Raw genomic sequence first — 26,251 nt, forward strand, 5'->3', positions numbered from 1 at the left:
AGCATTTTGATCTCAGATATCTAACTCAGCAGTCTGCTTAAGCTCACATGTAAGTTTCTAGCACTGTGATTTCTTGTAGGAATAGTTAAAGCTAGTAAAGATTAATTAGGTATTTTTCTTTGAAATCAGACCTGCCTTACTGTATTATTTTAAGTTTCTGTGTGATCTCTGAACTCTTAGATATCTCTGTGGTGTAGTAGTTTTGTCTTGTGTTTTAATTATTTATTATTAAATATTTTTAAAACCTTCTACCTGTGGCTGCTTTATGTAGAGATAAATTATGCTTTAGAGTACATTATATATTTATAGAGTTTACTGTCTAAGCCCCTCCAATAAGCCTAGACTGAATAGTCACATTACCACTGGATAATAATATTGCACAGTAATAATTGGATACCCTTTTAAGGGCCTTTTAGTAGCTGATAATTAACTGGGTGGTGGCAGGAATTTACTACCATATGGTCTGGGTAATAGGGGCACAGCTGGAGAACCTGTGCCAGCCTCTTCCCAGGAAAGTCTGTGTGGTTGTATAACCTCTTCTCAAAGTGTGTGTGTGTGTGTGTGTGTGTGTGTGTGTGTGTGTGTGTGTGTGTGTGTGTGTGTGTGTGTGTGTGTGTATCAGCTATCTGGGTAGAGACATGAAGCACTGGTTGGACAGAGAGGGTACTGGAGATTTTAGCTTGCCCAGTTAGGCTGAGACCTGGACCCTATTGCTGTGCCAGTGGGGAGTTTTATTGGGGACCTGGTGAGCAAAGGAGCAACCAGCCCCAGACTGACTGTGATCTCTGTGTGCACTTAAGGGAAATTGTACTTTACTGTATGTATTAGTTATCCTTTCCTCTCTTCTAAGAGACAACCTCCTTGGTGTTAGTGGTGAGGATTGAGGCTCCTTGATTGCTGGGCCAAGGCACAGTCATCACAACAGGTATTAACATTTGCATGCAAACAAGGTCTAATATCTGACTGTATGTCCACATGCAATATTAGTTTTTGCAGTTTATGTGCAGAGTCTGATCAACATCATGAAGTGCCAATGAGCTTTATCCTGTAGTCATGTGTTTGAGTTCCTCCTCATCCCTTTGTTTACTGTGTGACTCAGAGCAAGTCACATTACCATACAGTATTCTTAAGTCAACCCTGAAATGATGTGTGAACATAGTGGGTTTACCTTGCTGATAATGTAATACATTAATATACAAATATAAATAAATTAAATAAATAAAATAATTAAAAATGACTGCATCTGAAAGTACAAGTAGTAGGTAAGGTAAGCTCAACTACTGACCAATGTACTACAGCAACAACTAAAACCTGAATCAAGTTAATGGAACAAGGAAAGTGTCACATCAGAACATTGACTCGTATGCTGCTACATATATAAACCACAAAACAGTGATACATTTTTAATCTTAAGGAGCATCTCTGAAGTGGGATAAATGAAAACTTTACACAATAATTAGTTCTTTCATGCCATGCCTATTTTATCTCAAAAAGTGCAATAATATGGTATACACTGAAGTGTATCAATAACAGAATTTATCTCAATGTAATGGATAAGCTTAAACCACACCTAAATTATTATCTGTGGCTCTGATCACCAGCCATACAATTAACATGTCATGAAGGCTCAGAAAAGACGTATATTTAGGGTTTTATAGGTAAACTATAACAATGAAATATGGGATGCAATGTGCAAGACATCTGTACTGCTATCACTGATGTATTCTGCAGCTTATTGTATTATAAATCATTAATTACTGATTCTATATCCATTGATTGCAAATTCTTCAAAGTGCACAAAATGCCACTGAAAAGGGACAATGTCACCCAAAATGGCTGACTAAAGCAAACATGTAAGGAGCTGCGCAAGCATCTGCTATTATCCAGCATGTTTTAAAGCACTGTGTATTGCAGTATTCAGTCACCCAGATAATCAATGAGTTTTACTGCCCGATCATTCTGCTTACACAGATTCCATGTAAATGTTTTCAGTCCCCTCATTTCCCAACTGTCATTAGTGTCTTCTTCTTCCATTCTTTCCAATATAGCAAGATTCACCCCTATCATTATACCAGCTGCAAAAACAGAAACATTTTTAAGCAAAACTAGGCAAAAAAAAACCTTTCCATTTTATCCAAAAGCCAAGGTTCTGCACCCTAATTTTTTTCTGGTTACCTCTTTAACAGCCCAGCCTTCTGAATCAGATAGGCTGTCTGGAAATGGATATGATGCTCCATACAGTGGTTGAGCAGCGATGTATTAAAGGGCACTATGAAAGCTTCTTCTAAAGAAGTCATCTCCTTTACCTTATACTCTGACTTACAGTTTGCACTCCCACCATTTTACATTGCACAGAATTATCCAGCATTTGTACAATACCTCACATACTTCCACTAATAATTACCTCTGACATAGCTCTCACCAAAATTTACTACCATGGCTAGGCTTAAGAAGGCCCTAGTAGTCATTAGCCTAGTACACACCTATGAACCTATAACAAAATGATATCACCTTGAATTTATTAACACTAACTCTAGAATACCATTTATTTGTCTATTCCATACCATAATGTCATGGAGATAAAGAACACCTCAATATTCTGAGTCAAATAGCTGCATTATACAGAAAACACATCTATATTATTCATTCAAATGTTCAACTTAACAGAAAATTAAAATGTAAAAATGATTAATGCCACCTCAGAGTCTGCATTCAGCTAATTAGCCCTACCCTTTATGTGGACATTTTGTCCCAAAACCCCACTCTCCACCCTCCTACTCATGTAAACCTCCATTAAATCAAGTTCTTGGCACCTCACTTCTAAGTCTTAATCCATTAATTGAGTATGTAGTACAACATCAGAGCCTTGTCAGACTCCAGGCCCACAGCAGTAGCCCACCCTCCCTCATTTTACTTTCTGGGTCACTATCATAGAAATGATCTGACCCCCACGATTTGCCCTGCCTACGGCCATCTTACATATTTGCCAGATCTTTGTCTTTCATGAACCATACTACTGATTCTGTCTTTAACTTATATACTATATTTTATCTTCTGCTTTTTTTATTTTTATTAGAAAGAAAGTGGAAAGTGGACTGAATCTCAGAATCCGTTTTCAGCCATAACTAAGTTAAGTTAAAAAGGGTAAACATCTAGTGACAGACACATATGCAGCTCAGCAGAACAATGACAGATGTCATAGAGGTTTCAGAAGTGTCCAAACTTTTTGATTCATGGGTCACTTGCCACGCTTAGGTTTGGGGGGGGGGGGCAAATGCCCAACCTGGATCTACACAGTCAACTCTGTTTGTTGTAAGACATGCTGTGGGCTGGAAAGAAGTGCTTTGATGGGCTGGACTGTGGACATTAGACCAGCTGTTAGACATCCCTCAGTTAAACTGATCAGAGTACAATTTATTGGATCCTTTCCTGTCCTCTTCTTATACAAGGCTCTATCCTGGCTGCTAGTTCCCTCTGAGTCTGAGATGGTACACCAGACATTACCAGCTGAAGCAGCAGCTCTAACAAAACTTTCACGGCCTTATCTGGCAGGCTGCCAGACCCTATGCATTATCTACTCTCAGAAGGCTCCACGTCATGGCCTATATCTGTCCATTTCTCCATCTTATCCACTTTCCATGTTATCACCCTGACATGACATCTAGAATCCTTCCTTCCCACTACATCACAGATATAATTATAAACCAGCATGCTGGCTTTGTCTCTTTATCCCTCAAATTATTTTTAATTTGTAAACCCAAACTTATGAACCTAACTGCATGGACCTGGGACAATAAACCAAACAAAAATAAAATAATAGATATAGATATATTAAACATAAAGCTGGACAGACAGACAGACATGCAGAGGCATACATATGCACATAATACTGAGTTTCAGAAACTGTCTATGACAGATTGGTACTTGTTTTCCAAATACAGCAGAAAGGATGTCAGCAGAGTATGTTAACTGAAGTGTGACCTAAGAAACATACTTGGTATTTAAGGACATGACCTCATTCTATAAAGGACAACAAAACAGACCTTATAAAGTCGTAATATATGCAAAATATTATTAACTGCTTTTGTATTCCTCTCAGTGACCATGACGAAAGCAGCAAAGTAACATTATGATACTTTCTGTAAAAAAAAATTGAGTGATGATTACATAGCACAACAGAATAAAATGTTTCATCTATTTAACATCTCCATGTTTACATATACTACAGACTCAGATTCATATCTTCCCTGTTTAAAAACTGCATGTGAGTCTATTGCAAATGTCAGCAGCGATGTCAAACTATTCTAAGAAAAATACAAAATCTTCCTAAAGTAAAAAGGAGGCCCATGGGTTATATTCTAGTGACCCCTTAAGGACATCAAGTGTTTTAGCTGCTACATGTCTTCTGAATGTCCATGACTTTTTTACTTTTTAAGCCATTGTGGTTACATTCAGGCCAATAAAGGCAGATCCCACTAGTTTAGCTTTATTGGCTTGACTGTCACTTGCATACATCCCATAGGTCTCTATTCCATGAGGTTTAAGGTATCACACTCTGAAAACTGTAGCTTGACCAGGATTTTCTTGCAGCATTTACTGGTCCTTTTTATCATTTGGTTTGGATCCTAAAGTATAAAGAAAAACAAACTACTTGGGCCTGCAGTCCTTTCTGACTCCACAGTCCATATTTTTCTACAGTTTCATGTAAAAATGTATCTTTCTGCTTTTTTACCCTATCAGCTATCATATGTAGCTAATGCCTTTTCTCGTATGACAGCTGAAAAACATTTCCTTTTAATCCCCTGTCAGCCCAAGCCCAAAACATGAAACACAGTCAAGTTCCAACCATATTGTAACAGCATTTTGTTCTACTCACCTGTTTGGGCATTGATCTGGAAGTTAGCATCTGGCTGTGAAAGTCTGTATGTTAACTTACTGTTCTGCCCCGAATCTCTGTCAGTTGCCAGAATTCTACCAATGCTTGTTCCCACCTGTGAATTCTCAAGCACCGTGACAAAGTATCGCTCCTCGCTAAGTTTAGGGGCGTTGTCATTCTCATCTGTCACAGTTACCATCACAGTTGCTGTTCCTGTCTTTTTTTGGTCACCATTACCTGTGCAGGCAAGGAGAGTCAACAGATAAAGGTCTTTACTTTCTCTGTCCAATATGCTCTTGACAAACAGCCAACCACTGTCAGGAATAACACCGAAGCTTGCAGCATCACCATCAGCACGGAGGCGATAAATGATACTGGTGGCTCCTTTGTCTTGACTGAGAGCACGAACCTGCAGGAATCGTGTGTTCACAGCAGTGCCTTCCTTTACTTCCACACGGTAAGTCAGAGTGTCAAAAATAGGACCACTGTCATTTTCTGCCTGGACATGCACAAGAAGAGTGAAGGTAGAGCTGAGCTGGGGCACTCCACTGTCCTTAGCTATAATTTTTAGATCGTACCGTGAAACAGACTCATAATTTAGGGTCCGAATTAGGCGAATTCTGCCTGATGTCCTGTCAATGCTAAATACCCTTTCACCACTGGAAGCAATGTCAAACTGAACTTGTCCATTTGGACCACTGTCCCTGTCCTCTGCTTGCACTGTGTAAATAGTGGAGCCAACTTCAGTTGTTTCTTTCACTAAAATGGACTCTGATAATGATGTAAAAATAGGAGCATTGTCATTGATATCAGACACAGTGATCCTAGCCTGGACATTGCTGTATGCTGGTGGAGAACCACTACGAGCTTGAATGTCTAAGATCAGAACTGGATGCGCTTCATGGTCCAAAGGGATGTTAGTACGGATGTGCCCAGAGCTGGGATCAATGGTGAAATAACCATTTGGATCACCCGAAGATATTGAATAAAAGATACTGTCAGACTGACCTGTTGAGAAAAATGGAAAACATTAATTGGACATTAGATGTTATACACCACTTCTGCATCTAGTCAAATTTAATAAAATGAGGTATCAACAAACTGCAAAACACACCCAAGTCCTAAGCTTCACCAACAGCTGTTTCCAAACATTCAGTGCATTTTTTTAAAAATTCAACTCACTCCCATCTCTGTAGCACAGCTGGTGGAAATTCTGAATTAGACTAAATGATCTTTGTTTGAATAGTCACACAAGCCTTGGGAGGGCCATATCAGAATGCTTGTGAAAGAGTGACTTGTACCAGCTCACAAATCCCTAGGGGAAAGAATAGTGCATTCCTGTCGATCATTTTGCTGTCGTTCAAGTGTGGGTTCACAGGTTTCAAAAGCTATAGATAAGGGGCTCAGAGGTTGCAAAGGCTATAGATCAGGGGCTCACAGCTTACAAAAGCTATAGATAAGGGGCTCAGAGGTTGTAAAGGCTATAGACCAGGGGTTCACAGGTTACAAAAGCTATAGATAAGGGGCTCAGAGGTTGTAAAGGCTATAGACCAGGGGTTCACAGGTTTCAAAAGCTATAGATAAGGGGCTCAGAGGTTGTAAAGGCTATAGACTAGGGGCTCACAGGTTTCAAAGGCTATAGATAAGGGGCTCAGAGGTTGTAAAGGCTATAGACCAGGGGTTCACAGGTTTCAAAAGCTATAGATAAGGGGCTCAGAGGTTGTAAAGGCTATAGACCAGGGGCTCACAGCTTACAAAAGCTATAGATAAGGGGCTCAGAGGTTGTAAAGGCTATAGACCAGGGGTTCACAGGTTACAAAAGCTATAGATAAGGGGCTCAGAGGTTGCAAAGGCTATAGACCAGGGGTTCACAGGTTTCAAAAGCTATAGATAAGGGGCTCAGAGGTTGCAAAGGCTATAGACCAGGGGTTCACAGGTTTCAAAAGCTATAGATAAGGGGCTCAGAGGTTGTAAAGGCTATAGACCAGGGGTTCACAGGTTACAAAAGCTATAGATAAGGGGCTCAGAGGTTGTAAAGGCTATAGACCAGGGGCTCACAGCTTACAAAAGCTATAGATAAGGGGCTCAGAGGTTGTAAAGGCTATAGACCAGGGGTTCACAGGTTACAAAAGCTATAGATAAGGGGCTCAGAGGTTGTAAAGGCTATAGACCAGGGGCTCACAGGTTTCAAAAGCTATAGATAAGGGGCTCAGAGGTTGCAAAGGCTATAGGCCAGGGGTTCACAGGTTTCAAAAGCTATAGATAAGGGGCTCAGAGGTTGCAAAGGCTATAGACCAGGGGCTCACAGCTTACAAAAGCTATAGATAAGGGGCTCAGAGGTTGTAAAGGCTATAGACCAGGGGCTCACAGCTTAGAAAAGCTATAGATAAGGGGCTCAGAGGTTGTAAACGCTATAGACCAGGGGCTTACAGGTTACAAAAGCTATAGATAAGGGGCTCAGAGGTTGTAAAGGCTATAGACCAGGGGCTCACAGGTTTCAAAAGCTATAGATAAGGGGCTCAGAGGTTGCAAAAGCTAAAGACCAGGGTGGTGTGTGCTTGGATATCCCAAAACAATGACAGTGACCCTAACAAGCATATATGTGGAAGCATACACAAACACACAAATTCAGGGAGGGCATACAAGGTCCCTTCAGTGACACAGATGTTCATATCAGCAATCAAGATGAGCAGGTTGAAGAAGTTAAGTAGATAAAGCCCTGATGACTGTTAAAATGATGATCTCTGCAATTGGCACTCAATTCACAGGAAAAAAAAGGGCCCAGGAATGCTGCTTGTCTTGTGTGCAACTAATGAACTAGATGGAATACAATAAGGACTGATGGTCTACAAGTAGCTGGGGAATACAAAACTACACATAGGGTTTAAGTGACTAGTTTATTAGTTATAATATTTTTTTTCCTTTGGTTGTGATGATCAATCCCTTAATCCCCTACTGAAGGAAAGAAAACATTTTGGAGACAGCTGGTGATGTATACTAAAAAGCATTGTGCAAGGCTAAGCTGCAGTGTACTACAACGCATTATATTTGTCAAGGCATTGGAATGATTTCTTACCAAAAATGAATACTTATAGTGCCAAACCTTTTTTCAGCAACTACTGTTGAATTGTTATTTAAACCAGTAGGGTGAAAAAATGTTATTCACCCATAGTGGTGTTCCAAGTCAATGCAAGAGAAAGCAGCGTTAAATAAGAGGCAATCAAAACAGGAGCACAACCTGAGGTTCCCCTTTATCACATAACGAACTGGAGATACAGGGAAAGCGACATGGGGTCCCCTCTTCAGCAATCCATTTAATAACCTCTAATGTCATCATGCATCAGGTACACATAAGAAGTCCTGTTATCCTTCAATAGAACTTTCTTGTTTAAAGACATACATACTCCTGTCACCTTCTGCCAAGTACAATAGGTGTCAGAAAAAAAGAGAACATGTAGGGATCTTTATCAGTGTTCAAGATGCAATAAAAATAAACAGAAAGGAAAAAACAAAATAGTGAAGGGGAGAATAAAAGGCACTGCATGACTTGATCAAATGGAATTCTCTATACAGTTACTGTAGGAGCAACGTCTTTATAGACTTTGTAGTATTCACTGTATATTTGTCATACACATCCTAGTGTTACAAGCAGCCAAAGTATAGAAAATGGGGCTAATGTCAGACCAGAAAAGACAGTGGTACAGTCTCTATGCTCCAGTAACATCAACATCTATTTCCTGTGATGGCATATTGAGACAGCACAACCTGGGAAAGATATAAATGTTGTGAAATGTGGCAAAAGCACTGGGCTATGTATCACACATTCCTCTAACAGAAACTGCTGAAGTAATCATGCCACAAGTTTAACGGCTTTTGACATCCCAGGAACTTATAGTGTTCCCATTAACTGTAATATTTTGATGCATCACTTGAAAATGCACTGCTTAGAAACTGGGAACTGTGTATTTGATGATGCGTTAAATAAGTGTAAACTATAGAATTAAATGTTGTTCTCTTTTGTTTTCTTTTGTTAAGCAATGGATTTCTCAAAATGGCATGCTTTGAAAACTAAAAGTATTGGAAAACTGTTTGATGGAGTGCAACACAAACATAACTACAGCGAAAATTCATTGCAAGTTCCCATCAGACACAGCATTCATAGGAAATGCTTACTCCTGACCACATACAGGTCTCATAATTATTACAGAAAAGCAAAAACAGCCAAAGTACTTCATTATCTAACCAAAAGCTCATCTGATAGAACTAATTCTGAAGAACCAGGACAGTTTCCTACTAAGATGAAGTTAAAATCATGGCTGCCTAGATAAGTACAATGGTTGACAGTGCATTGAGCAACCCTCAACCAGTCTGTAGGAAGTACAAATGTCAGACAACTGCAATTTCAGGAAAAGAAATTAGTGTCAAATCAGGAGGCTCTCCATCACCTTGGCAGCATTTCTTTCACTTATGGGAATAGCATACTCTGACTGAAAGCTTCCTCTTGTCAGGAGGAATAAAACAGTATTGAAGATGGATAATGAATAAATATTCATGAGTTAAGCATGCATCCACATGAGCCAATTCAATTCAATGCAAGTTGTAAGGCATCAGCCCAGAAGATAATGGCTCACATAGCTGGCCTTAGGCATAGGCCAACTAGGCGGCTGCCTAGGGTGCCGCTCTGGTAGGGGAGCTTTTTCAGCATTTATTTGGTGTAGGTAGATCACCAGGAGCTATTGGAATTACAAGGAAAAACATCAGAAGAAAGAGGAGACTGGAGACTAAGCAATACAACTCTAATATGCAATGCTACCTAAACCAACTGTGTTTCTATTGATTATCTACTGCATTTTATTATTATTCTTTGAGAGTCTTATTAACTGAACTGCTTATTTAAACTTGAACTTGGAAAAATCTTCCCCACCTCTGACAAACTGGTTAATCAATATTCTATAAAACAAAGCAGGTCTTTTCTACTCATAGACGTTGGTTAGACTACTTCATGTGTAAAATTTGCAGGATTCAGAGTCATCAAAAAGCTAAACAAAACCAAAGTGTAGATGACAGATATGATGGAAAGTTTTCCTTGCACATTGTTAAGGGTTTCGCAGGCAGCCAATGAAGCAGATGAACAGATCAAAGACCAAAGTTCTAAAATTAAACTGAAGGACATTGAATTCTAATTAAACAACACAGAGACAGTGTCTTGTATGAAGTGATGGACTGAGGAAGAGATGGAATGGCGCTGTCTGCAGCCAGATAAGATGCATGATATTCATGTGTTAACATCACTATAAATGGTCACTAACTGGACAGCTGAAAAAATGAGATTTTCTTTTCTTTTTTGAATACTACTAGTAGATGTTTATAATTTTTTCAGGTCAGACCTAATGAATACCTTTTCTCTTAGTAAGATTTAAAAATATCAGATAATTTTTCCACAGATAACCATATTTTTCCTTGGTATCTGGTGATCAAATGTGATCCTACGTATTACAGTCAAAATCATGCTTGACATGTTTACCAAAGGTGAGTAATGGAGAAGATGAGACCATGCTAACTGAATATAAGACTATCCATCATACATAATAAAATGAGCAGGGCTCATATGGGATAGTGACAGCTCATGTATTTACTAGCTCCAAAATGGAGTTTGCTAGCAATTTGCATCAGTAAAGAATTTAAATGACAGCTGTAAAGATAGCATTCATTGGTACGAGGTATAAACAGGAGAAATGAGACGCAAAGCTGAATTGTATATAAGAATGGGCTGCACATACTACAAAAATAAAAAAGTCTTAAAAAGGTATGAGATAACTAGTAAACTCTACCACATTACCTGAACTGACTGCCCGGACAATGCCAACACTGGCCCCTTTCCTGATGTCCTCTGGTACTGTGAAGAAGTACTGTGTCTGTTCAAATATCGGAGGGGACACTGAGCCAGGTACAATGCTGATATTCACCCTAGCATTGACTAGGGAACTCATGCCACCACCATCCTGAGCTGACACCACCAGCTGACGCACAGTGTTGGGTTTGTCTGTCAAAGGCAGCGAGAGGGATATGACACCTATGGAAACAAGAACAAGCATTAGAAACAGCATTTAGACAACATAGTCTGGGGACAACAAGCAAACTCTGAAACAAGCTGCATGCTTTGCATATATGAAATTAGACTTTACTGCTTTGCTTGTCTACACAGCATTTGCTCACATAACATATGAAAAAAATATTGAATCACAGAAATTAAAACAGTATAGCAGGCAGAAGAGATTTTTTTTTTTTCTTTTCACATGTACTTGGGAATTTATCAGTCCATTCATATTGTCCCTCAGAATCAAAATATCCAGAATTACAACAGTTGTGACAATTGGTTAGCTTACCACTCTCTTTCACACACCATAAAAGCATGTCACATCTGATGCACAAGGTTTGTGAGGAATGCATATGGTACTTAAGGCTATAGATGGTTAATGGACCCAGCAAAGGTAGCACCTAGTTAATCTGTACTATTTAGCCAATCGCTTATTTTCAGTGCATTCACACTTTGGGCATTATAAGCTGATATGCAGTTAACTATTTTAGTCACTTAACTAGTTTCTTACCCTGAGTAAGATTAATTTACTATGCTATTTATTTAGAACCAGAAGTCAAGTTTACCCTGAACTCTGCAGCTCCAGCTGTAGAACAGTAAAAGGAACTAAAACGAGTGACACACACCTTGGCCATACTGCCTCCTTGTAATACTCATCAGTATTATTCCTTACCCTGCCTTTGATTTCATGGACAGTTTCTTGCGCCAAAGCAAAGGCGACTCTCCCAGCTGTGATATCAGTGCTGGCTCAAATTAGCATATAGTGTGGGGTGGGGTGGTTCAGGGGTGTAACTCAAAATTCAGTTGCATCCAAAGAGAAGCAATTCCTGGGAAATGAGCACATACTGATGCGACAAGATGCTTCTTCCAATGAACACAAGTCACTACTGAGAAAAAAGACATTCATAGTACATATATATCAATCCAAAACCAAATTAAAAAAAATAAAGTTTGCAGTTTTGAGTTAACTAAGACTATTTTTACTAAAAACTGTGCACTTAAGTCAAGCAATGAGATCTCTTCAGAGTGAACTATTACAATATGTTCAAATCCTTTGTATAATCAGTTAAGACCATGTGACTCTAAGTTCACCAATGAGAATAATTTTCTAATCAATTATTATAAAAATGTTGTTCTAAAAATAAATGCATGAATATAATAGATTAAAATGCCTTTTATTTAAGGGATTTTAACATCAACATGCACTTACTAGTTGTACTTAATTCTTTATTGTCAAGCAGTCATTCCAGGTTCCACCCCCTAGGAACATATAGAATAAAGTCAAGTATCCAGAAGGAAATATCTTAATTGATACTTCCAGTGCTATATCTTTATAGGGTATAATCTGTATTCTTTATTTCTAGTAGCTAGCAGATGTCTGTACATTTAGTGAGAGAGCCTTCTAATGGTTTCAGCCTCAAAGAAGGCACTGTGGCTAATGCATATAGCAAGACATGGAATCATGGTGGAACTGCAGTCAAACAAACCTCTGCAGTCAAGAGATCATTTTTTTAAGACATCTGCTTATACTTGGTCTCCTACCCTCCCTCATTATGTTAAGTGAGTTCACTATGAGCTTGAAAGTAGAAAAAAATAATAATTTCAATGAAGTCAGTGTGAGAGTGTAAGATGTCCAGTGATCCTTCTGTTTGAACCAACAGATTCACATGCAGGGCCAACAGGAATTGTACCTCCCCTGATATCTCTAGGAGAAAGGTAAAATAATTCTGCTTTGGCCATAAAGGAGCAACTAGTGTGACTTCTGATCTTCCCTCCCTTACATGGGAGAGAAACGGCATGAACAAGAATGCACATAGAAACAGCCCTTTCTAGTTCTCAGAAAATACATTCATTATCCATGCTTATTTGCACAACAGAATTTCTGTAACTCATTGTGGATTTGATAAGCAAAACGTTATATTTTTCAGTATGATCCACATGTGAGTAAATTGTTGAAATAGGTCCCCGTTTAGCAACTAGTCATGAGTGTCTGAATTTATCTTGCTTAGCTGATCTGTCTGGGAGTTCTGCTTTGTAGGAACAGCAGTCATGCTCAAAGTTTAAAGGGCTTCTTCCCAGGCTTACATGGCCAGAATGCATAAAGGGTGCACCCATATTTATGCACTACTCAGCAGTGGTTCTCTGTGTGCTTAACTATAGAACTTATGCCTTTCTGACTTGCTTGAAAGTTTTGAAAGCCAAGATTACTGGTTACATGTTTATCAACTTTACATTCCTCCTTGAATAGTTAGGACCCCTCTCACCCTAGATTCTTCAGTCAATGGTTTGGGACTGCAGGCCATGACTAACATATCTGTAGTTAAGATTTGACTTATAGCTTACCCCAGATTGACATTTACTTGTCAATTCCACCATACCAATTACTTATTTATTCAAGGGAAGACTATGACAGGGACTTTCAGAGGGTTCCTATTAAATCTGCGAATGCTTAACTTAGCGAATGCTGTTTAATCGACCCTTTTGTTCAAAATGGTGAAAGCGTGAAAGCACAGAACAGTAATTTTTTTTCCCAGGGAAAAAAAAATCACTGGGCCGTTTTCGTGACTTTGCCATTTCCTCCACGGTGGTGCAATCTCAGAGTTGGCATATTTAAGTAGTGGGGGTGTGGGGGGCATAGCCCCCCACATCGGGGCTGTGGGTGGCAAAGCTCCCCACTTTATTTTGTGTAATTTTTTTTTTTTTGTTTACAGAGCAGCGATTTTTTTTTCCCCTGGGGAAAAAAATTGCTGATCTGTGTGTTCGGCCTTTTGGTGTTTCGACATATTTAGATCGATTATACAGCGTTCGCTAAGTTAAGAGTTCACTGATATAATATAGACCCCTTTCAGAGACTCCTTGCTTTGCATCAATGTGTCTCCTAGGTATCACTGTAATAATCTCACATATAGCCTGGCCAGGCACATCATTAGAATAACTGATATCATGTAGTCCAGGATCATTAAGAACTCCTAGGACGAGATCAGGTCCTTCAGTGTCATGGTTGTGAAGAAAACAAGACAGGGATTCAGCTTCCTCTGTCTTTTAGCTACTATGAAATAACTGACGTGGATGGAATCAAGATTAATTTTAGAAAACAGAGGGAACGCTCAGGCTCTGAAAGGATTTCAGGTTGTAAGGCAGCATCTTCTGTAATCTCAGTTATCCTACTAAGGGCAGGTAGGAATATATCTATTCCTGCAGGGAGTTATTACATCTAATTGCATGCCTACCTGTCTATAATGCAGAGCTGATAGACACCTTCACAGTTTGATCTTGAATTTCCCCTACACTATTGTTAAATTATTGGAGTGATTCACCCTGATACTTAATTATATAGGTCTAATAGATCAGGAAGGCTAGGGTTGCCGGCATATAAACATTTTTCTTAAATCAGTTGAGAATTCTGCTTTCGCAGTCATTGGAAAGACAACTTTCCCATAGTGCAAGTCTAGCAGACACGACATCTAAATCATCAATAAGTTTTTGTAAATGAATTTTCTTAGATTCTTGGACTCTGCAGGAGGTCAAGTCTCACAGGATCAGGGGGGCTGGAATTCTGGTTCTAAGGACACACTCTGAAAGGCTTTCAACACAGGAGAGACTGATAATGGTTTAGGTGGGTCTAGATCTACAAGATCCAGATATCTTTCTTCGGAAGCTGGCATCCCTTGAGTTTACCACTTAAAATCATCTCTCACAGGAATTAAGGTTTCATCAATGGTCAGGCCCTCTGGAGGTGACCAGGGGACATGGGTCTACATCATTTTTGTCACATTCTCACTGTGAAGACAGCTAGGACTCATAGCTCAATCCTCCCCTCACCCTCTGTAAAACAGAAGTCAGATTCTCTCTGCAAGAAGTGGTCACTGTCTTTCTTTTTAAGAGAGGACTCCAGGATAGACGGTTGGTCCAAGTCTGGCTTTGGGTTCCAAGGAAACCACAAGTGAATGTGAACCAGTTCTGTCATGGAGGCAGTGAGTTCTGTGGATAAAACGCCCACCATATGGCTGTGGCTCAGGAATGACAGATGTCTTTTCATCACGTGTCAGAGTTGTAGATGAAAAGTTTACTACTGAAGACTTGTGAGCTTATGGGGCAGGTATTCCTGAGCTGCACCTTTGAAGTGTGGGTATCCTTCTTTACTATGATGGTATACATACTGCACATTCATGAAAGTAAACTGCCTAATCTCAACAGATTGAGCTATATAGCCTTTAAACAAAATAAAACAAAACACAAACATTTCATTTGCAGGAATAAAGATCCCTGTTCCCCCTATGAGGTATATTCCACTCCCCATGCCATCTAACTTCGATATAGTAATTTCATGGTCACACTACCATGGGTAAGGATGAAACGTGTTAACAGGGTGAAGAGTAACTGCATAAACTTTGAACTGACAATTCTGTTTTATCAAAAGGAAACATATTCAGGAACAGAGTAACTGCATAAACTTTGAACTGACAATTCTGTTTTATTAAAAGGAAACATATTCAGGAACAGAGTAACTGCATAAACTTTGAACTGACAATTCTGTTTTATCAAAAGGAAACATATTCAGGAACAGAGTAACTGCATAAACTTTGAACTGACAACTCTGTTTTACAAAAGGAAACATATTCAGGGAGATGCAAGACCAGAGAATTAGGACTGAAGAGTTAGTGGTCCATGAAGACGAAGATGGCTCCTCAGAAGGGGGAAGCCCCCACAAAAATAGTGTATAAAAGTGTTATCTAGCCAACTTATCTGATGGCTACATTCTATAATCTCCTTTCACCATCTCCGACTGGAGGACTTTACCAGACCTCATTTTGAAAGGATAGCTAAGGTGAAGTAAACAAATTTAGTTTCCAATGTAAGCAAAATAGGTCTGCTTTCAGTCATCATTTGCAAAAGAAATAATAAAAGCCTTCTAAACAAATTAATAATCAGTCATATGACAACTGACTTTAAAGTTACTTTAAAGTGGTATTTTGTTAACAAGGATGAATCATTAGGTGTATTATGGATAATGAGACATAAACGGTAAGTCTATAAGCTTGCACAATGCCGAATTTACATAGAACAGAGCTTGGTTTAGGCTTACAGCAGCTACATAGGTAAGGGATGAGAGGAATACTAGAGGATGAGTGAAGCCTGACACTTAATTTTTTATTTATGTTCCTTTGGCTGACTTCTAAGCCAGACACCACAAGCATTACCTTATCATTAAATTTGCATTTACATTCAGTAGTTTGACTTTTACGGAACGGACTTGATATTAATGTTACCTACAATAATTTAAATGGTGGGAAAAATTAGATGTTATATTGTGAGTCCAGCTATACAATATTGTTGACATTATGCACTGGTTCCTGGGTTGTCTGTGAGGTTCTCACACTTAAATGCTGACATTATGGCAATTTTATACAGTGAGGAAACACTCTAGAAGGAAATGTCTCACCTTCCATCCCACTTAATCACTCCTCATTTCTTGTTACATGTGGTCTTGGGAGGAACAGAAGCTGAAAAAAAAGAACCCTTCCTTCATGATGAAAGAAGAACCTCTCAGAATGCTCACTGTCCAACAAAGGAATGTCCATTTTAAGTTAGGTTGATAATCAATGAATTTTTACAGCTAGTGTCACTTGGAAGCTTTATTTTAGCATATTTACTTCTTATGGAGTGCTGTACTAATTGAAGATTTTGTGATCTCCATTGTCAGACCGTTTTCTACATACATATTTGGATACCTATTTATCTAGATTTTTTTTTGGGGGGGTGGGGGTCTTACTTCCTCCCACTTGACATAAACTTGTTAATCCACTTGGCTTGCTTATCCATTTGGCTATCCAATAGCAACAGTCACATAATCTAGTGGGCTGCAGCTTTCTTGAGGATGAAAGAATCGTATTAATTAAGCGGATAGAGGAAGTGTGTCCAAGAGCACAAATGACTAATCAGTGCAGGGAAGTGCATTCAAAAGCAGAAACAGCTAATCAGAAGGGGGAGTTTATACAAGAGAAAATACAAATACTCTGTGGGGGAAATGCATCCAAGAGCATAAAAACTAATCAGGAGGGGAAGTACATCCAAAAACATAAACAATCTGTAGGGGAAATGCATCCAAAAGCATAAACAACTAATCTTTATAGGAAGTGTATCCAAGAGAAAAAAACAATTTATCTGTAGGGGAAGTGCATCCAAGAACATAAAAACTAATCAGTAGGGGAAGTACATCCAAGAGTGTAAATAATCTATAGGGGAAATGCATTCAAAACACAAAAAACTATGGTGTGGGGGAAGTGCATCCAGGAGCTCAAAACAATCTGTAGGGGAAATGCATCCGAGAACATAAAAACTAATCAGTACAGATATATCCAAGAGCATAAATAATCTGTAGGGGAAATGTATTCAAAAGCACAAACAATTAAGGTGCAGGGGAACAACATCCAAGAACTCAGACAATTGTTAGGGGAAATGCATCCAAGAGTGTAAACAGCTAATGTGTAGGGTAAGAGCATTAATCTGTAGGGAAAGTACATCCAAGTGCACAAACAACTAATATGTAGGGGAAGAGCACTAATTTGAAAGGGAAGTGCATTCACGAGCACAAACAACCAATCAGTTGCCATATAACAGGTGTGTTTTTTTTTTAACTGTATGCACTGGTTTCTACTTTCACAGCAGTGCACAGTGACACTAAGGAAGCCTGCTCATGCATGCTGTCAAATGTGAAGCAGATATGATTCTCAGCATGTGTATTGCATAGCAATTGTGGTGCCATCATTTTATGCCTCTGGCTGGTTTATAGCCTCTACCATGAGCTAATCATTCGGTGAGAGGACTCACAGAAAACCATGAAGAAAAAAGTGGTTGCTGTCAATTCCATTTCTCACCTGGTTCTCTGTTTAAGCAAAGATCACAAGAGAAGTTGAACACTTTGTATTTAATGCTTAGTCTTTTCTTCATATACTTTTATAAAGAAACAGGAGTAAACAGCATCTAGATTTTAATATGGAAAAAGTAACTCATCTGCTCTGAGAACAGTTCAGTAGATTTATAACAGCATTGAAAGAAATTATTTTATTTTAAATTACATATTGCTCCCTAGAAGAAGCCACATAAGCTTGACAGGAAAGCCTAACTGGCAGAGAAAATTGCCTGCGGTAGAAATAAAAGCACTTACCCGTTTCTTTGTTCAGATCAAACAGTGGTGGGGAGTTGCCAGACATGATACGATATGTTACTCTTCCATTTCTACCTTCATCCTTGTCGAAAGCTATCACCTTAACAATTGCTGTCCCGGGCATGCTCTGTGTACTAATGCTAGCAGCATATTCCACTGGGTAAAACACAGGGCGGTTATCATTAATGTCCTCCAGGAAAACCTTCACATAGGCCATTGAGTTTAAGCCACCCTTCAATCAGAAGAGAAAATAAGAAATCAGAGCATAGTATGCAAAATAGCACAACTACTGAAAACAAACTAGAAAGAAAAACAGTAGTTTCATGAACAAAAATGAAAAAAAAAATTCTGTTAATGGAAAATGTCAACTTCAAAGACAAAACTATAACAAATGAAAGCTAGTTCAAGGGTTTTATAAAACATCGCAAGCAAAAGGCAGTTCTTGTGTTTATGTTTTATGTTCTTATAATATTTTGATTATCAGCATCCATGAACATGTGTTGCTTAAGGGCAGTACTCCTTGGCTCCCATGTTAATTACAATTAGCACTTGGCAGCTAATGTACAGGATTTAGGCTCTCTGTTTTTGGTAAGTTGCTTCATGTAGTACTCAGGATTTCATTCATTCTACCATCATTTGTCTATTGTTCAACTCAGAGCAAGTCATTTAACAAGACATTGCTCCCAGGGTCACCTGTGTCCAGTGGATTTACTGTACCTGATTGACACAATGAATAAATACAAGGAGCAGTGGCATAACAGGCACACAGTGCTGGTCACAGTGCTGACCACAGGGTGGCATGGCGTACTGTAAACCACAGCTTTATCTTTTGGTACTTATAGCAGCTCAGGTTGTGGTTTAACAGCAATTTCCGAATTTCAGGGTCCTCTTTAAATGTATCACACCTGATATATAATACAACTTTTATTAGCAACAATAAAAGCCCCAGACATCCCAACCAAAGTGTACTAGGGGGATAAATGAGTATCACTATTTCAAAAACAGATAATATACACATAACTAGAACTAAATATGGTTAAATTTGCTTTTAGTCAACATAGTTTAGTTGACTAACCAGATGTTTAATAGAGGTGCTAAGTGGCACAATTCTTGGAGTTGGGGAATATGACCTTTCTCTAGTATTGTGTGAGTTATTTTATATCTCCCACCCATCCCCATTTCCTGTGTCACTGACTACTTCTGAGGGCAACTCCCCTCTTTCGACCACGCCTCACTTAGTGAGTGCCATCAATAAACACCTTCAAACCCAGGATAAGCATGCCCTTCCCTTCCTGCCACTCTTTCAATTGCCTGAGTCATTAATCGAACCTGGGTCACCTGGGCTGTGGTCAAGGCTTTACCCCTCTATTTCACCAGTGCCAAAATATCAACATAAAACAAACTCATAACTATTTACAGCTAAAAGTATCTAAACACTAATTACCAACAATACCTCACAACATCTAAAACTAATGTTTTTGCAGGGAGGCAATCCCAACACACCCATTCTAATTATATATACAATAGATCCATATATATGTAGAATATAATAATATATATATATATACATATATATATATATATATATATATATAGGTACACACACACACACACACACACACACACACACACACACACACACACACACACACACGCCTGAGGAATGAACTGCAGTATTAAATGAGTACACGTCATCTGTCTATATCTATCTACAGATCTATATAGTTGTGAAAGTTTAAACCATAATCATACTTTACAGCTCACAGCTGCCTATTCCAGTTAATTTTCACAGTCATCTGTAAAAGGTGCAAATATCTGGAATACAAAAGCTTATAATGATTCTATACATTCTAAGAAATGTTTCAGATTTTCAGTTGTCCCCTCAAAGGAATTACGCTAACTGTGGTGCATTTCAGTCTAAGTTTCTGATCTTGGGAACTACATGTAGAATAAACTCCTAGTCATGTTTTCCTGGTAATGAATCCACCAAAAGACTGGGATCATGTCAGCAGCCTACACCCACGTTTGTCTAACACCAGATGGGAAACAGTTGAAAAGCTAGATGTTCGTTGTTTTCCATCTTCTGTAAAGAGAATCAAAGTCAAAGTAGTTACAGCCAAACAAGGTTGAACACTGGAAGTTCTGTGTTTTATTGTCTTACAGAAGTAAAAAGCCTTCTGAGTTTTGTTATTATTTTTTTCCTGGATAAAAAGGTTTATGAGGCCCAAATTCAGAAATAAATGCAAGGTGTAAATGATGTGTACACCTCATTTTAACTTTTTTGTATTCAGACCAGCTCTGCAAATGCAACACTGCAGTGGTCAGTCTGCAGTTATGTTAGATGTAATGAGACATTCCAGGGGAAAGAAATATGCAAACTGACAATACCCCCCCCCCCAGAACTGCTTGTGGGAAGGTATTCATGCAGCCTAGTGCTTAAAAGAATCACTTAGCTGCATAACATAGCATGAGCATACCTGGTCACTCATGGTAATGATACATATATATATATATATATATATATATATATATATATATATATATATGTGTGTGTGTGGGTGTGTGTCTGACTGGAAGGTCGCAGTCGGGGAGGGGTTAGTGTGGAGGGAGTGTTGAATGTGTGCTTATGTGTATGTATGGAGTGAGTATGTGTGTGGGGGTGAGTCGAGGTGGCTGTCATACTTCCACAAAGCTACAGACTAATAAACAAAGCCTGCAACACTGGGTCAGAGGGATACTAGCCAACAGAAATAACTAAAGAACAGAGACATGAGACACACTAGCCATCAGGGATAACTTTTATCTTTGTGACTTAATGGCACTTACATATAATAACATGGATTGGGGGAACCACTAAATACCATGGAAAATTCTTACATCTTGTGTGTTAAATGCACTTAAATAAAGTGAGAATTGGGTGAGGGGCACTAGACAGCAGGGACACTCTACATAGCATTCCTTAAAGACACATTATTAAAAAAACACTGTGTTGTGGGGGATGACTATAAATCAAGATACTACAAGCAGCGTGCCTTAAAAGCACTGCAAGAGTTTCCAACCCTGTACCTTCCCACCTCTCATAGAAGACTTTACTGCTGTGCATCAGGGTGAGACACCAGGAAGGTAATGTAAAAAAAAAAAAATACAAGAATTGCAGAGTGGGAAAAAGGCTTCAGACCCTGCACCCTTACCACAGGAAACCTCTGTATTAAATTGTTGCACTAACTGATATGTTAGTGCAGCAGTGATTTCTTTTTATTAAATATAAAGAGGATTTTTTGGGCATTATTCAACACCTGCAACAGTTTTGCGACTTATGAGAGAGGGAAACATTAAGCATACCTCTCAACACAGTAGCACAAAGACAACAAGAAAAAGCTAAAATTAATGGTGGAACAAAATTAGGATGGATTATGATGATTACCGCTACATACAAACGTACAAAGTTACTAGTTACTGCACTAAAGTGTGAAACTCTATAATTCCTGGCACTAATGACTGACTGTAAATGTCCGTGATTTACCAGACTCGGAAAAAGGTGTCCTTGGGGATGTTCTGATAACACATGGGCAGGTATGGGGTATGTGATGTGTGTGTGTGTGTGTGTGTGTGTGTGTGTGTGTGTGTCTGTGTTTGTGGTGAAATGTTTGTACTTTGTGTGGGAGAGTGAATGAGGGTGATTGCCTGTGCTAAAACTGCCACTAACTATCACAGGAAAGTGCTGATCTGCAGCTGCAGTGCTTAGCAGCAATTCAGAGATATGCAAATTAGCTGACAATGATGTCTTTTCTCATTGTGGCTGTGTCCATGAATATATGAGTACTGTATCAGGAAAACAGGGCCATTTTACCACAGCCCTTAAAATAAGCAGTGAGCTTCTTTCTAAATTCACGGCACAGTCTTAAATGATCAATTAATTTTATTATATTACATTTTTATGAAAATATAATCTTTCAGACCTTAAATCTTCTTCTTCTTTTGGCTGCTCCCGTTAGGGGTTGCCACAGCGGATCATCTGTTTCCATTTCTTCCTGTCCTATGCATCTTGCTCTGTCACACCAACCACCTGCATGTCCTCTCTCACCACATCCATAAACCTTATCTTAGGCCTTCCTCTTTTCCTGTTACCTGGCAGCTTCATCCTTAGCATCTTTTTTCCAATATATTATGCATCCCTCCTCAGCACATGTCCAAACCAACATAATCTTGCCTCTCTGGCCTTGTCTCCAAACCTTCCAACTTGGGCTGACCCTCTAATATATTAATTCCTAATCCTGTCCACTCTCTTCACACCCAGTGCAAATCTTAATATCTTTAACTCTGCTACATCCAGCTCTGACTCCTGCCTTTTTGTCAATGCCACTGTCTCCAACCCATATAGCACAGCTGGACTCACTACCCTGTTGTAGACCTTCCCTTTCACTCTTCCTGGTACTTGTCTGTCACAAATCATTCCTGACACTCTTTTCCATTCACTCCATCTTGCCTGTACTCTCTTCTTCACCTCTCTTCCACACTCACCATTACTCTGAACTGTTGAACCCAAGTATTTAAACTCATCCACCTTTGCCACCTCTACTCCCTGCATCCTCACCATGCCTCTATCCCCCCTCTCCTTCACACACATATATTCTGTCTTAGTCCTGCTGACCTTCATTCCTCTTCTCTCTAGAGCGTATTTCCACCTCTCCAGGCTCTCCTTCACCTATTCCCTACTCTCACTACAGATCACAATGTCATCTGCAAACATCATAGTCCTCGGGGACTCCTGTCTGATCTCATCTGTCAACCTGTCTATCACCATTGCAAGTAAGAAAGGGATCAGAGCTGATCCTTGATGTAATCCCACCTCCACCTGAAATGCATCCGTCACTCCCACCGCAGACCTCACCGCTGTCACACTACCCTCGTATATATTCTGTACCACTCTTACATATGTCTCTGACACTCCCGACTTCCTCATACAATACCACAACTCCTCTCTAGGCACCCTGTCATATGCTTTCTCTAAGTCCACAAAGTCACAATTCAACTCCTTCTGACCTTCTCTGTACTTCTCCATCAACAATCTCAGAGCAAACATCGCATCTGTAGTGCTCTTTCCTGGCATGACACCATACTGCTGATCACTAATCATCGCCTCCCTTCTTAACCTAGCTTCCACTACTCTTTCCCATAACTTCATGCTGTAACTGATCAATTTAATCCCTCTGTAGTTACTACAGTTCTGCATACCACCCTTATTCTTAAAAATCGGTACCAAAACACTTTTTCTCCATTCCTCAGGCATCCTCTCACTTTCCAAGATTTCATTAAACAATCTGGTTAAAAACTCCACTGCCATTTCACCTAAACACCTCCATGCTTCCACAGGTATGTCATCTAGACCAACAGCCTTTCCATTCTTCATCCTCTTCATAACTATCCTTACTCCCTCCTTGCTAATCCACTGCACTTCATGATTCACTATCCACACATCATCCAACCTTCTCTCCCTCTCATTCTCTTCATTCATCAACCCCTCAAAGTACTCTTTCCATCTCCTCAACACACTCTCCTCGCTTGTGAGTATGTTTCCCTCATTATCCTTTATCACCCTTACCTGCTGCACATCTTTCCTAGCTCAGTCCCTCTGTCTAGCCAATCGGAACAGGTTCTTTTCTCCATCCTTAGTGCCCAACCTTTCATACAACTTTCCATACACCTTATCCTTTGCCACCTCTCTTTGCCATGCACCTCATCTCCTTATACTCCTGTCTACTTTCTTCATCTCTAAATGTTGCCTCATTATTTTAGCATAGAACTAACACTAAGGTCCCACAAATGATAACAATACAGGTAAATTTACAGTTACGTTACCATATCATAGACAACATACCTCTGAAATGTAAATCGCTGGTCCTTTTATTAATTACAGTTTAATTTCAATTATATGTCAAATTAACAGAGCACACTTTGCTCTTTGAAATATTTTTGAACTGTTACATCAAAAATATGGACTTAATGTAGTACAAAGTTATATCTTAAATGTTCTTGTCCTACTGAAGAAACAAGAAGAATCCCAGTTAAGGACTTAGCAGGTCAGTAAGAAGAATGGGCCAGTACTGCTACCTAATGTAGCAAGACATTGTCCTGTTCGATTCTCAGCTAGAGCATCTCCTGTGTGGAGACATGCGTGAATGAGCATGCCTTCATTGAAGGTTGTGCATCAGGGCTGGTAACTCGGCACGTAAAAATCCACTACCAAACATTAGCAGACCGGAGTTCCGCTGTGGCGACCCCTAACCAGGATAAGCCGAAAGAAACAACAACATACTACATTTATTTGTGCCCCTGTGTCCCTAGTCATGGATAAAGATGGACTGGTTTATTTTGCTAGTTAACAAGCAAGGACATTGGTAAAGACATTTAAAAAGTACACTGGTAATGAAATTTAAACAGTAACCCCAAAATTTGAGTTTCCCTTTACACTTTCAACTAAGGTGGCATACTTTCTGACCTGTAATGGAGCTGTGCTTGCAATATTTATTTCCTAATAACAACTTCTGATGTAATTCCAACAAAACGCTGAAAATAAGCTCCAGTGTTGCCAATGGACCCCAGTCCATGCAATGGAAATAGGTACTTTCCAGAGACATACATCACACGGGTTTAACTGTCAGCCAGCCATATGCCTTATATCAGACCTAAGGATTCTCGATTACAATGTTCCAAGATCAGATAAGATTAGTGCCATTGTTATAACTACTATAAAGTGACTCTAAATGGATCTAACGCAACAGTCAGGTATGCCTATTCTGCTGTGGGGACATTATTTCAACTTTTCTCTCTAACTGTACTGGTAAAAGCACAGATGATGGATACGCACTTGCTGTTTGCATTGTTAAAACTAGAATACCCAGTGATACTACCTGAAGTATATTCCTCGCTTACAACACTGACAAACATTGCTCAGAAAGGAAATGTAGCAACATTATTTGAAAGTAATGTGTTCCATTGTTTAAATAAACATATATAAGGAAACAAAAAACTCTTCTAACTTTTGGTCATTCCATTGGTTTTCCCTGTTCCTAAAAGTGCATGTTCGCAGGGATGGTGTCAGCTAAAAGGTATCTAAACTGACTGAACTCTGCTGTACAAGTCTGACTCAGTAACTACTGAATTAGCAGGTGAAAGGTGCTCAGTTATCAGTGTAGAAGACAACTTCTCAGTAAATTACAAAGTAGAAATAATTTAAATGAATCTATTTAACATGAGATTTCATGGTGGTGAGGTCTACCTCATACCTTGGAGAAGAAAATAATCTCTTATGAGCCTTCTTTTTCAAAGACTTAGCTCTTTCTTTGAAATACGTTTATGGTGTATGGCTTCAATGCAGTAGGTTATGAAGCCAAGTGCTAGAAATGCTTGGAGTCTGAAGACTTCATTACATAAAGAACCAAAGCAGACTTGGATTCAGAAGTTGATGGACAATCTAATGAGACAGAGCTGTCTTACTGAGCTTTCAAAGACTCCTTTAATAAATGGAGCTGAAAGATTTCTACACATGCTGTAAAGTGACAAAGGAAATCTTTTGCCATTTCTCACACCTTTCAGGGAAGTAGGTTTTACCAACACAGAATAAACATTTGGTAGGTGTTACTAAGATAGAATAAGCATTTGGTAGGTTTTACCAAGACAGAATGAGCATTTGGTATTTCTGTTACGGGGGAACATTTTTTCTTATGGGGTTAGCAGTGAAACCCGTACACCAGGACTGTTTTTGTGGGCAAACACCCAAAGCAACAACAAATGCAAATAACTCTAAAGAAATACTCCACAAGCAAGAATAAAATAGTATACCAACAGCAATTATTTGTAAGTCGGAAAGGTTATCAATAGGCCAGTATAAAACACAATAAACTGTTCAAAATGTATCAGCAATGGTACAACTAACAAATGTTAGTAAATCAAATGTAGCAAACATTTTAAATAAAGAAAAAAAGGTTTGAAATGTGAGAGGGCAGGTTCAAGCTCAAAAGTAACCAGCAAGTTTCTGGAAGGGCTTTTTATTTTTTTCTACATAAAAAAGCAAAGAAAACATAGATAAGCTGTCTAAATATGAATAATG

At 39.1% G+C, this 26,251-nt stretch overlaps 1 protein-coding gene across 1 annotated transcript in view; it reads right to left on the reverse strand.

The window, feature by feature from the left end:
• Positions 1–26,251, reverse strand: part of DCHS1 (dachsous cadherin-related 1) — a 935,819-nt gene that overhangs the window by 417,215 nt on the left and 492,353 nt on the right. Inside the window, exons 4-6 of the mRNA XM_044072218.1 lie at positions 18,142–18,373; positions 10,716–10,949; positions 4,877–5,884 (exon numbers count right to left, since the gene is read on the reverse strand). Of these exons, the coding sequence (XP_043928153.1) occupies positions 4,877–5,884; positions 10,716–10,949; positions 18,142–18,373 (1,474 nt within the window). The remainder of the gene's footprint in view (positions 1–4,876; positions 5,885–10,715; positions 10,950–18,141; positions 18,374–26,251) is intronic.

The sequence above is a fragment of the Protopterus annectens genome, chromosome 5.part0, assembly GCF_019279795.1.
Source record: "Protopterus annectens isolate FY-2018-M chromosome 5.part0, PAN1.0, whole genome shotgun sequence".
Classification (NCBI taxonomy): Eukaryota; Metazoa; Chordata; order Ceratodontiformes; family Protopteridae; genus Protopterus; species Protopterus annectens.